Here is a 14,201-nt window from a genome sequence, read left to right as displayed (position 1 = left end):
TTATTCCACAACTAGTCTCATATATGTAGAGCCACTATCTTGGGTTTATCATGCTACATAAGAGTGCACAAACATCAGTTTATCTTCAGTGAGCACTATGCATGATCTGATAAATGGGACCAACCAGTTACCTACCTAGGGCTCTAATCTGAGGATGGTCTGATATGCTTCCCGACCTTGAGCAGCTGCTTTGCACTTCTCCCCCTCAGCTTCCACCAACATTTAAGTTAGCCTAATCAGGCTCTCTGTGGTCCAGCTCAGTCAGGGGAAGCGAAACTGGCTGTGCTTCTCAATGTCTGCCTAATAGTTCAGTGGATAGTTTTGAATGAAATCCAACATCAGAATCAGGGGTCCTCCTGTATTTCTGGACGCCAAGGCTTAATGTCCTATTAGCAGTATTCTTCTGTCTGTCAACCTACTTGGCACACACTGTTACTCACTATATATTTGTAGATGAGAATGGTAGATTCCACCCATTTAACAGAGAGAAGCTCTGCAGTCCTTTTTATATTACATAGGGTTTTTTGGGCAGTGGGTTATAATAAAAATGTCTTTTAAATTTCTGAATGTAGAGCACAAATCCATTCTCATATTGATAAAACAGCCGAGGAAGTAAAGTGCTTGTTAGCATAAAAATTAACCATCATTTCTCTTGAATATCTTTGAAGTTCTAGCATTTTCTAATGCAAATATTTTCCAGTTGGCAACTTTAAGGTTGATTGCTTGGTTGTTTTCAAGTCAAATGCATTTTGTTACCTTTTTCCCCCCTTACATTATCATTCCTTTTCTTTCCAAACATTTAATAAGTGAAATATGTTTACTACTTTTGGGACGTTCTGAAGAGAATTATTTTTATCAATGTGCATAACGAAGATTCCTTTTAAATACAAAAGACAGTTTAATTACAATTCTGTTTCATATGACAGGAACTGATTTGTTTTTCCATTATGTATTTTCTTTTCACTCTAGGCCTTTTCTCAAACAACAGAGAATGTATTTCGTATTTGCTCAAATGCTGTCTTCTGTATCCACATGGTTGGCCATAATTCTTCTAATATTTATCAGCCTTTTCCCTGAGATTCTCCTGATTGTATTAAAGAATGTAAGAAGAAGAAGTGCCAGGGTAAGAACTAAGTTTATATTATAACATGATTTTTGGAAGGGGCTTCAGTATCTGCCATGAACTAAAAATCTTATTTAGATAATTACATTAGTTACAGCATGTTAAACCCCTCCTTACAGGTTCATCACTTAATTTCCACTTCTGCATAAAAAGTATAGTAAAAACTTCGTTATCCAATGCAGGTGGTAAGTAGATTCCTTAATAGTATTCTGTGTGACCTTTAGCAGTCCATATGAAGTATCTCATATGCTCCATATGGAATTTTAAACAGAAAAAAATGATTTTTTAAAAAATTTAGCCTAGAATTTTCACACCAGGAATTTCCACACCAACATTTCAGCTTTAAGCCTAGAAATTTCCCTGTGGGTTGTTTGCAGATTTTTTTTCAGTTGATAATCCCAATTTGCCTCTTTCAAACCTTTCCCCTTTCTTTAATTATAGTGCTGCTTAATCTCTGTGTTGCTTCTAGCCCTGTCTGTCCAGCAGTATATTTGAAACAAAGAGAATTCCTTGGATGTGGTTTCTACATCCTTACCCTCCTGAGCATACTTGTAAAACTTCAGGATTGTTTTATGAGTGTGGTTTTATTTTTGCTGCTTAAATTGTAAATTTCTTGCAGGAATGAGAAGTTATTACCCTCTGTCAGCCTAATTGCTTGGCCCTGCATTGTCTGATATCTTTTGAACGTTTTTGAAAAGGCCTTTAAAGTGAAAGGGGTAGATTAGCCTGAAAAATAAAACTTTTGGCAAATTTTGACCACCAGGTTAATTAAATATGTCATATTCCTGCCACGACTAGCTCATTTTGCCAAACAAAACCTGTTTCTATCATATTGACACCAACTAGATCTTGTAGCCCCCTCCAAGGCAATATTTTTAGGAAATAGTCTAAGGTTTATATTCCTGACCTGTTTGATCAAATATGCCAACCAGTTTAGCCACAAAACTGATTTGTCTGATTTGTGGCGGGGTGGGGGGGGGGTTCCTTTTGAATTGATAGAATCCAGTGGTTGGCATTATGCAGACGTAAGAAACTAATGGGAAAATCTTCAGTGATTAGATGTATAACAGAAAGGCTTCATGATACAAGTCAGTATCAGCCCCACTCAGTAGCAATAGACCATCAGTGGCATAAGCCACACTGATTCTTGGTATGTAGGCCAATCAGTATACAGTTGGGTGGTCAGAACTGGCCTTAACTCCCTGCTTCTGCATGAACTTATGAGTGGAATTGGACATAGCATTAACCTAGCTAAGACTGCCTGAGTCTACTCTTTAATCCTTCCAATAGACCCCTGGCTAATTCCCTCCAGCCTGGTGTTTAGTTTTAGGATGGGAAAGTGACAATTTACTTGTCTGATTGTACCTTAATATCAGTTGAACAGGGGTAAAACAGGTTGATCTAACAGGTTCCTCCCAGAATGGCTCAAGTGGCAATTTGCATGAAGCCAACTAAAAAATGTCACAGGAATAGTTTAGTACCTTGTTATAATAGACAGTTTGTCTGAAAAAGATCTCTGAGGTGCTATTCCATCGTCTTTACTTGGGAATACACTTTGGGGTGCTCTTGAATGTTTTTCTTATTTGGGGTAATGGAGCTCATGCTAAATAATGGCTCACAGTCAGCTTCATGCTCTGAAGATGACACAAAAATCTCAGAAATCAGAACCTTAAAACATAGCATCTTATCCTCTTCCTTAGGCTCTCACTTTTAAAATAATTAGACACTGGCTGGGGGTGACTTTTATATAAATTAAATAGCCATTAAATATTTTAAATATGTTCAATGTTTTTTATAAATGGAGGGATGCTACAAAGCAATCCCAGATAAAGACTTAGAACATTTTCTTTATGTGCAAACTGCAGATTCTGAACTTCTGTTGAAAGCATGGAGTTCGGAGACTGCAGCCCTTTTTACTTAGCAGCATAGAATGTTGCCAGGGGTTTAGCATGAAATTTGTTTACCATGCGTTATGTCCATGATAGGAAGAATGCTAGTGTCTGTGCTGTAGCTTGGCATGCTGATGTGCTAGAACAGCCAGGAGAATTTTCATAATCACCTTCATTCATTCAATCATTCATTCATTTGTTCCTACCCTCATTGAACCAATAAACATGTATTGAACCGCCTACTGATGAACATCTCTCTTTACATCCAATGTCTGAAAGGCTAAATGGTTTTTCAGACTCTGGGATTTCGAGAGTTGCAGACGAGACAAACTGTTATGGGCACTCAGCAGCACTGCCTCTTTTATTTTTTTTTCCTTGTGAGAAAATGCAAGAGCAAAGTAGTGCATATGAATGCATAAAGGCCAACTGAAACATGACAGCCACGGCTATTCTGATAAGTCACATCTGTTTACATAAGGCCCCATTTGGCCATATCGAAGAGGCATAGGCCACTTCTAAGATAAAGGAGAAAGAGTTTCTTAATGAGCAATAGTCTGACATCCTGGATGACTTCCTACTTTGTTTAATATCCTGTGCTAAGGCACTGGACTCATTTTAAAGAGAGGCGAAAGATTCTTTTACACTGGATCAGCCTCCTATCTGACAGGCTCCCTAATGGCATGAAGTTTGCCCCCTACGGATGTAGAAGATTCCCCCTAACTTCAACCAGTGAGCGTCTTGGATCCTTTGTATACACAGCCAGAAACACTTGTGGCACGCAGGCTGCCAGTGCTATCCTCACGTGGGTCTTGGCAGCTGCTTTGAGAAGGGAACTCAGCAGTGGGTAGTTAAAATGTCTCTGGCATTTGAGAAAGAAGCTAAGCTATTTACATTTAACAATTATAAGAGCAACCTTCTGTTGAATTCTATTCAATTCACCACACATTGCCTGAGGGTCCTCCGTAAGTTACCTACTGTACTAGGTGTTGATAATTCAGGGATGAATCAGATGTGGCCCCAGCTCACAGGAGCTCTCACTCTAGTTAACTTATAAAGGGGATTCATAGGGAACACTTCCATAAGCAGGTATAAAGCAGAATAGTAGACTCAATGATATGGCTTGTTATAATACAACTGAGTTATTTCAAGATCCGAGTCACTACCTCCTGAAGCCTCCAGTAAAAAGGCTGGTATGGTGGCCTCCAGCACAGCCTGAGTTCTGTCATGACATTAGCGTGAATTCTGCTGTCTTCAAAAATAGGTTCACTTAGTTAAGCTACGTATTCCTCAGCTATATTTTTAGCAATATGGTTAATTTTTGAGTTAAAATCCCATCATTAAATATCATAGAGCTTTTCTTTAGCTTATAAATTGACAAAGCTGCATCGCCATGCTGCTGATAGTATATGATGAAACTACCATTGAGCACTAAACAGTGGAACAGCAGGATAACACAGCAAAGGAAATTTAAAGTTTAGGATTTGGGGTATTTCAAAAAGTTGTGTCTCCTCTAAGCACAATTGTTGGGCTGTCTCTTAATCAGTGAAATACGCCTGGACTTTCTGTCCAAGTAACAAATGCCACTTCCTATTTTCAATGGAATTTTCCACATATCTTTATATAAGTTTTCCCATGTAAACATCAGGATCAAATGGGAGGCCTTGACTTTGACTACTAGATGTGGAAACACTGTAATCTTACGGGAATGGACCCAGGAACATGGCCATGCCTCACATGGGATGTTTGCACAAACAAAAAGAAATATTCCATTATGCAGGGAGCTCTTTCAGAATAGAAGACAGGAAGAGGAAGAATGTCAGCTGTCTGAGCAAAATTCCCAGAGAAAGCATTTTGAAAATTTGGGAGAATACAACTTATCCTTATAATAACAGTGGTGACAATGATGATTACTATTGCAATTCTGACAGTGTCACATACAACCATGGCTTCTGAGGGTGTAATAGCCCTATGAACTGACTTAACCGAAGTTGAATCCTAATGTCGTGGCTGTTGAGGTGGACCTTTATGCATTGGCCTCTTTGACATACTGCTACTTTAGCCGGCATCAGAGCTCTCTAGATGACTGCAAAGGAATGTGGAAATGTCATAATGTTTTAGCTCATTATCTCCTGTCCTTCTCACCTCTTCCCCCCACCAATTGCTAGCTATATCAATTTTTGATTGCTTTAGATATTCTTTCCATGCCCTCTACTGCTTTCTGTACTTTCCTATTTCCTTTTTTTCCTTTATAAAGTAACCTAATCTATTAACCCCTAAAATTTCTGCTTCATAGAAATACTTTTATCTCTGATGGTTGGATACAAGGTTTTGAGCGGACCAAAATGTGCTTATCGTTTACAGTCTTAAATAGTTAGGCTTATATGTTAAACACGGGGGGTGGGGAGATTGGTATTATGTTAATCTTATTGCAAAGTTTTTGCCCACAAAATGGAAAACAGAGCAATTTAAAATTTTTTTCTCAGAAACTAAATATTTCTCTAGCTTTATCAATTGGTAATTTGCATGTTACCAACATATCACCAACTTTATTTAAGGTAAAATATAAACAGGAAAAAAATGTAGTTATGTTAAATCATATATGAATAAATCAAAGTATTTGCCTTTAAAAGTTTATTAGACTCTGCTGGATACATATGTTACTTTAGCTGGTTTCTTTTTTTAAGCCTATTTTCATTAGTCACTAAGTAGATAATATGGGTAATCTTGATTATCAGAATTGTTAAACTCATCCCCATAGTTAACAACTCATCTTCTGTTTTGCTTGGGCAATGCCAAAGCCAAGTATGTAAATTAGCTTATAACTTTAGGCACAGACTAAGAAGGAAAAAAAATAACCTCTTAGGTTTTCTGATTAAACTTTGTTATCAATTTTTACTTTTTCTAGGTTTTCAAGGAAAAAATCATAATTCTTTAGCCTACCCTTTTAAAGAGTATCTGTAGGAAAAAGACAGACACAGATCAAATTATGTTAGAATAAAGGAAGTTAAGCATTGTTCCAGAGGATGCTGGGACTGAAGTGTTGGTTTCATCAAATGTTTTCCCATTGTGTTGGTTTTGATTCGGTTTTCAACCTGCAGCTGCCTAAGGGCAGTCAGTCTCTTTATATTGTATTTGCCTTTGGATAGGGGAGATAGTTTGGTGATGGATCCTGGGCGTGACTCTCTGACCAATGGATTTTGAACAATGTAGGTTAGTGAATTAATCATTAGAGATAAGCCTTATTTCAATGAGAAGCATATTTTGTAATTTTTTTGTTCAAAATAGTCAATATTCCCATTAACAAAATAATTTTAAGTTGATATACAGAGAAATAGTAATCTGCACATATAACCAGACTCTTCCTAACTCTAACTCTACATTTACCTCAGAAAATAACGCCTTCGAAACTAACATGTCATTTTGACTTCGAATTCTCAAGGTTTCTTTTTAAATGTCTTAACTTTCAGAGAATATTTACTTTTTTTTTTTTTTGGTTTCTGCATTTCTCTTTTCTCAACTGCAATTTTCCACCTTTTGTGCAATTGTGAACAAGGTAACGAAACGCCTCCCTTCCTCAGGAACATCTACTATCTTCATGCTTTCTCAAACCTCCAGCAATCACAGTTTCTCTTGGAGTGAATAAGGTGATTTCCTTTCTTAATGTACCAACTTGCTTGCATCCTCATTTGCTTGACACCATTTTCTGATTCCTAATGAAAAATTACTTCTTGTGATTCATTTTTATATCTTCTATTGATACTTGAGTATTTTGTCATTTTCCTTTAATCATTTGTTCACCTTCTCAAATTGTCACACTGGAGAGCAAGTGATTCTCAAAAGCTTGAACTATAAGTCTCTAATCCCATTGATTCCTGGTACGCAGTGGAAGCCACAGCATGTTAGAGCTAGTCTGTTCACCAAGACAGGAATGTTTTGCACAAATTTCTCTTGGTTCGATACACTCACAGCACCGGCACAACTCTCAGAGGTGTTCACCAAAAGGATGGTAAGGTTTACTAATCAATCAAACCATATTGACTCATCTACCACATAACCTGCCAGTGTCATTTCCAAAACCCAAGTTTGCCACATACTACTAATTAATGTCTTTATACTTCTACCATGAAAACAAATCAGTTTGAGTTGGAGGCTTTCTTAGGTCTTTAAATGTATTCATTTAAATGTTTTGCATTTGCTATAGTATAATCATTTGTACTTTCTGGCCAGAAGAGTAGTGTATAGGAAATGATTTTTCTCTTCTACATTTTTATCACCAGGTAGGTTAACCAATCTTCAAATGCTTTAAGTATCTTTACCTCACTATTACAGAGAAATCTGAGCTGTAAAAGGGCATCTGACTCATTATCCACCAGACCTTCAGTCAGACCTCTTCTTTTACGAACATTCTCAGACGAATCTAATATATTGTAACAGGTACCTAGTGTTAAACGAGTGGGCTGGCTTTAAAGAAACAGATTAACAGCATTATAAAAACAATAAAATATCACTCTAAATTTTCTCTGCTGTTGGTGTGGTGAACTTTATACTATTCTTTGCAAAAATATAAAGATGCATTACTTGGAATATGGGGAAACATATATTTTAAATTTGCTAAGCCCCCAAATAAAATTTTAGGCGTTTTCCAGAGCTGAAGGGTAATACAATATATTCAATTTGTAAAGGGCAAGTTGTCCTGGCAGTGCCATCATGTGAAAAGCCTCACTAATACAGATCAGGAAATATAATCTTGATTTTAAAAGATCATTTGGAAAATTGGAAATAAATATTCCAAATTTGCATCTGTATAATATCAAGTCAGTTTAGCATTGCATGTTCTTTTGGGAATTATGTGAAAATAATTCAATGTGTTTGTACCTCCATGTGCTGTGTCTGTGTGTTTGCAGGTATACACTTAATGTCCTTGTAAATGTCTGATCCCCAAATAGATATTAATGAACCAGTATACTCTAATCACTTTTTTAAATGTCAAGTTTTATTCGAGCTAAATGTTTTCAACTTTCAAAGGTAAAATGTTTCCTAGCCATTCAGGGGGATGCTAGCCTAATTATATAGAATGCTTCATAATTAATTTTTCCAAAAATGAGTCATTTCATTTTATAACATATTGTTACGTTTACCCCCCAAAAAATATTGGGGAGTAATTGATATGCCATGGGAGGAATCCTTGAACTCAGAATGACTCCTCTATGTGTATTCTATGTTTCCCACTCTAAGGGCCTCAGTCACCCCAGGCCTTTAGAAGTCTTTTATCCATCCATGGGAATTTAGAGTAATTCATGAATAAGGTTTATGAGCTTGTCAGCTTAGAAACAACTCTATACAGCTTAGGGCAGGGCCATCTTTCATGCACACATAAAAATTAATGATCATCATGAATGAAATTGCAAGTCGGTTCACTTTGAAGCTAACAACTGTTAAGTCCACCTCATAGGCCCATTTTTTTTTATCAGCTATCAACTTCCCCACTCTAGAGTGAAGAATAAAAATTGAACTAATAGATTGAATCCGTTGGTTTTTCCATCTCCTGTAGTTCCTCACAGTGTGCATCTGCAGGGTTATTTTGGAAGCCAACTCATTTTGCCTCAGTCAGCATCTTTTTACCCATTTTGAGCCACTCTTCTGCTTATATTTTTCCTCAGTGATGAATATGCTTCCCAGTAGTCTTCGACCCTTTTGTCCCAGATAGCCTTGTCCTAAGCTGTGTAGTACATTTTATTTTAGCTCTACTGTTCTCAGTTAATTTTGTATCCCCCTGGATTGCTTTCTTTAGCTTGATCTGTAGTTTGAGGAACTAAGCTGAGTAGCAGACACTGCTGCTGCTTTTGGCCTCTCCAGGGCCTTAACTCCTACAATGCCTAACATAGAACTGAGGAAGGTTGTTTTTTTTCAAACAGTTGTTTTGTTTGTAATGTAGTTATTTCTTCTAGGAATATATTTTCATGTAGTATTATTTCTCCTCCAAAGAAAATATTTGGCAATTAATTTAGCCACTGAGTTTGTCCCTTGGTTGATAAGGGGACTGCCTGTCTCCTTTTGTAAGTTCTCAGTGTGAGTAGCAACCTTATTTTGGTTAGTCACCATGATCCTGCTACCTGAAGAACTAATAATATGAGAATATGGAACATAAAAAGGAATGGAAGGTATTCTAGAGGACTCTGGTCCAACCATGGCAAGGAAGGTGCACCAAAAGAAGAAGAAAAGAGCACACTCCTTAAGGCCCTCCACTACTCAGGTTTAAAAAGGTTGGATTTTAGAGTGGAGAATCAAAGTTAGACTCCCTCCTTTGATGTAGGACTTCCACTTCTCAATATACCTAATTTACACTCAGTGATCAGTTGTCCCATCGTGTCCCATCCCAATCATAGCATTTGATAATGTTTAGAGGGCGGAGAAGAATCTGCAGATTTCTTAGGGAAATTTCTGTGGTTCCTTTTCTAAAAAAATGAATAAGAAAAACCCAAGAGTCAATTGACTCATAGATACATGATCTACCAAAAGAAAATTAGCTTCAATATTCTAGAAAGGAAATATGTTTCTTTCACTAAAGGAAAAATACTTTCACAACAATCTTTCAAAACTGAATATATTTTCAGACCTTCTCTGTCAAAATTAACACATCCAAAAAACAGTAATCAATTCATTCATTCAACATATCCTGAGCATCTGCTACGTGCTAGGTGGTGGAGACAGAAAGATAAGTAAAATGTCCTTGTTTTCAAGGAGCCCACAGAGTAGAGGAAGGGATCTTGGTTTGCTCAGCCTCTGCTGTGGTAGACAGTCCTAGTAGGAACAATTATTGGGAGAACCCTGGAGCGGTCCAAAAGCAAAAAGCAAGTCTGAATCTATTCAGCTGACAGATGAAGAAAGGATTAAATACTGGTTATTGTATCATTCTTTTTTTTTCCCCTGCATGTGAATAAAACTTGGCAGTTTGTTAAGATAGCTGCTTTACTCCCATAGCAAAATTTACTACTTCATTTATTTTTGAAAATGCTGAACAGATGGTTTCATAATATTATTAAAATAAACCTTTTAACTCTGTATATTTTAAATTTTTCAGAATCCGAATCTTGAACTGCCTATGTTATTGTCCTACAAGCATATTGACAGTGGTTTCAGCTAAAAACGAAAGCATGAAGAAAACTACAAAAAGTTATCATCTCAGGATATTCGATATGCAACAAACTAAACCACTCTCTTATATCTAGGATTCAAAATAAATGTCCATTAAAATACCAAATGACTCTCTTAAGCATTTACAGTTATTGTAAGTAGCCATTATGGCCAAAGCTCTAAGTTACGAATTATATGAAAGTTGAAAGCAAGAATACTTAGAATTTCTGGCTTTAGATAGAATAATATAACTACCAAATGGGTGCTCTTTTAACCCATGAACTCTCTGAATGGATTTAAATACAGTAGTATAAAGTAGAAGTCATGCAATGGGAATGAATAGATTTTGCTAATATTACTTTTTTTGCCTGGCAGAAGAAATAGGCTGTTTGGATCACATTTCTTGTTCCTGCTGAATGATAATCTTAAATTATTTTTTTTAACATATGAAAAGAATACTTGAAAATACAAGAAGACTAAATGATATCAGTGTATCAGATAGAATAGTTAATCCTTTCTGTTCACCCACATGCTTATTTTGTCTTGATAGAATATCCTTGCCAGAAAATACCTTAAACTCTTAGTGGAAAGAATGTTGATCCTGGGTATTTTTGTGAGAATCAAAAAAATATATTTATTTAATTTTGTTCTTCTGAAGTAAAACCCACTTAATGGGTGTACGGCTACTAGATTTGAAAATAAGACATTCCCAATCAGTAGCCCCTCAAAATAGTTAAGAGATAACAGATTTTTCCAACATTAATTTTACTGAGATCTGAGATCAAGTGGAGAAAACCATAGTTACACTAAAATGAGGACCATTCTGAACATCAGTCTTTTATAATTTTTTGTGGAGAGGAAGGACGAATAGTTTATTTTAAACTGTTAACGTTTTTTATTTGAAAGAGGTGCATTTGTGCATATATGCAGCACTTTTCTTTAAGTTGCCAATTTGAGAAGAAGGGATCCATCCCAAGACGGTGGTTCAGCCTCCAGAGCCATGACTCAACATGAATGTTGTCTCTCTTAGCAAACTTGGCTAGGGTGATGGTCTAGCTCTAATCCATGAGAATTCACCTTGGTAAAGTCCTCGACTTACTGGACTAGATGGAGGTTTTAGCCTCCTAAATAATTCACTTAAAACAAAAATAAATGTGAAATGTCTTTATTAAATATTAAAATTAAATACTTCTTTTGGATATAAATGACTATATTTGACTACTAGATTGAAATGGTCTTTTAAAAAGTGTTTTCATACCAGTTTCCATTTTTGATTGTCTTTCTGGCATGCTTGTACTATTATTTGTGTTTATATTGTACCTAATTTGAAAAGTATTGGATTCAATCTATAGCAGTGTATTTATATAGTCCATATGGCACATTTGATTCTTCTGTGTATATTTTGTGTGAATGTTTAGGTGTAATTTTTCTTAAATTCTAGAAAGGACATAATTTCAGTTGTCAGAAACCATTCCATCGTCACTGACCCTTTTTCATTATTTAATTTGTCCTCATCTATCAGTATTATTTTTGAGTATTTTGTTAGGTGTCATTCACACCTTACCTAAATGTGCTGTGTTCTGGTAGCCCGTATTTGAGGCAGTGTGAAAACAAAATCTGTATATTCTTGGCCTATTCCAAAGAGCTAAAAAATCAGACCCAGGAAAGCTTTTTAATGTTTTGTTGTTGTTACTGTTCTAGTTTTTATAGCTGTTGCTGTATTGTTATTGTTGTTTTACATAAGAACTGTAGGGACTGTGAATACAAATAAGAGAGCCAGAATAGAGAGAGAGAGGCTTGGTTAATGCAGAACCATTGGAGATTTGACATAATCAGAATATCCAGGATAGTGGAAAGAGAACTGGTGGCCTGTAAAATTCCTTGCAGCCTAGAGGACGAGTAAGAAGGATTTAGAGTCATGTCTCAGCTACACATTACACTGCAGCTCAAATTCACAATGGCAATGATATGTAATATCATGGCCTAGGTCCTTGAGGGACTGACTTTCCTTTTTGAAAGATATTTTATTAATGAGCTAAAACATGCCTAGTGTGGGATTAGCAGTTGAATAACTTGAAGCAAGCCATCCAGTATTCCTAGCACTACAATCTAACCACCTTATTTTGTGACAAAGGAAGGGGAAAAATGTAATAATAGGATCATCTACCCATCATTTGAATAATTTTGAACTATCAAAATGTCCTTGTAATTTTCACAACTGTTGTCCGTTGTTTGAGGATGTTATCTACTAAACTGAAAACAAATTCCATACCTACCACATTTACACCAGCAACAGTATAAATGTAAGCCTAAATTTGCAGAATTCATAATAATTTAGTGATGGAATTTTTTAATAACATGCAATATTTAAATGTGCAGATTTTATGCAAGTGTTGACAAAATCATTTTTCAGCTTGCAAAATGGGACTGCAATATTACATTTTTCACTTAAGCAATTTTTTACATCTACGTTGTTGCTTTCTATAATGAATGTGAATGCCATCTTTTATGAATGCAACTTGCCTTTTTCATTATAGAAATTTTTGTTTCATGTAATCAATAAACTTTGGTATGATATGATTGATATTTTAGCCTCCTCTTTGGAAAGGTCTCACTTGGACATAAAAATAACATGGAAGCAAATTGGTGATGAGAAATAAGTTTCTAGTTTCCACTTTGCCCGTACAGTTCACAAAAGATTGACCATTTCTACATGCATTCAACTCGCATTTTAGGGCTATACCTAATTTGAGAAGGTTACAATATTTGTGGGAGTTTTGAATAAGACTCTATCTTGTTACTGCATAGATGAAAGTCCAGCCAAATCAGCAAATACATATTGAAAATCTACTGTGTGCTTGGCAGTGTACTTGCTGCTGCCCACACGTTGGAGGTTGTGTGATATGTGGTCTGTGTCTCCATCCCATTGAAATTATTTCATTCGTAAGTAGCCAAAGATGCGGGGATTTTACAATAGCTTGAAGCTTGGTCCAAAGGGGTATGTGTGTACACCTCTCTCTCCCTGTCTCCCTCTGCCCTTCCCCCTCCCCCTTTCACCCCTCCTGTGACATTGCTCAGCCTGCATCCAATTATTGGAAAGTCCCTTTTCTTGAAAAAAACCTGCTCTCCTTGACAGCTAAGAAACTAAAGTTTCTCCACTGTAGCTGGTTGCATTACATTTTTACACTTCAGTCTCTGTGTTTTTGTATCCTTTTAATCCTGTTAGTCTTTGACCTACATTTAGTGCATTTCCTCTTTTTTTGTTAAGTGGGAAATGTGCTGTATTTGAAAGTGACACCTGAGTTAAAGTTTCAGCTTTGCCGCTTAGAGCCATTTCCCTCTTTCTTACCTGTAAAATGGTGTCTTGGAGGTGAGTGGTAGTCAAATAAGGTAAAGGTCAAAATGCTTTGTAAAATATCATTTGTTATTCAGACAAAAACATTGTTATTTTTATATTAAGGGTTTTTTATTGCTTTGACTATTTAAGTGAATAGTTGTCGTTTACCAAATTTTCATAGATGTGTCTTAGATTCTTTCTACCTTCTTGGAATTCGTCTGTTCAGGCTTCCTTCCCTTCCCCCATCCAGTCTTGCGGGGAGCTGCCTCACTGCTGAGTCTGCCCAGCGTTGGCCAATAAAGTAAGTATTGTGAGGGTCTGAGTGGTTTGGCCCCTTCAACAAGAAGCACATGCAAAGGTTAGGGGCTGAGGTTATCACTATGGTTATTCAGTGAATGTGTCCATGGCTGAAGTGCTGGACGCATACTAATGAAGCTTGAAGGCCTGAGTTCTGGGAATAGTTGTCAGAAAAAAAGGAGGCTTAATTATTTCACTTTTTTTTATTAATTTGATACATTTTTCCCAGCAACTGATGAGGCAAGGAAATGTGTGTTCATTTCCTAGTTCATGGGCCTATTGTGCTGAAGAAATGTTGCTGTGTGGATCAAGCAAGTCCTCATCTCACGGGTGTTAGGGGAGGCCTCTGGCTGAGAACAGTGCACTTCTTGGTGGGCCAGGATTCTTGCTGGCGGCAGGTCTTTGGCCCTAGCTCTTTGGG

The 14,201-nt window shown here is 36.6% G+C and overlaps 1 protein-coding gene across 9 annotated transcripts in view; it reads left to right on the top strand.

The window, feature by feature from the left end:
* The window catches only part of ATP11C (ATPase phospholipid transporting 11C), a 172,655-nt gene extending 159,932 nt beyond the window's left edge, over positions 1 to 12,723 (top strand). Inside the window, exons 28-32 of one of the 9 annotated variants that reach the window (XR_011536062.1) lie at positions 970 to 1,123; positions 1,243 to 1,308; positions 6,566 to 6,656; positions 7,342 to 7,446; positions 10,094 to 12,723. Coding sequence is in view for 4 of the 9 variants with exons in the window: in XM_070605248.1 (XP_070461349.1) it covers positions 970 to 1,123; positions 7,342 to 7,443 (256 nt within the window). In the remaining 5 variants the exon portion in view is untranslated. Of the gene's footprint in view, positions 1 to 969; positions 1,124 to 1,242; positions 1,309 to 6,565; positions 6,657 to 7,289; positions 7,447 to 10,093 lie in introns of all 9 variants that reach the window. The other 8 variants (XR_011536060.1, XR_011536061.1, XR_011536063.1 and 5 more) reach the window with 8 other exon arrangements.
* The last annotated feature ends 1,478 nt before the right edge of the window (positions 12,724 to 14,201 follow it).

This window comes from Equus przewalskii, chromosome X, assembly GCF_037783145.1.
Source record: "Equus przewalskii isolate Varuska chromosome X, EquPr2, whole genome shotgun sequence".
In the NCBI taxonomy this organism is placed as follows: domain Eukaryota; kingdom Metazoa; phylum Chordata; class Mammalia; order Perissodactyla; family Equidae; genus Equus; species Equus przewalskii.
Note: the sequence above shows the minus strand (reverse complement) of the source record. Positions and strands in the feature narration are given on the sequence as shown.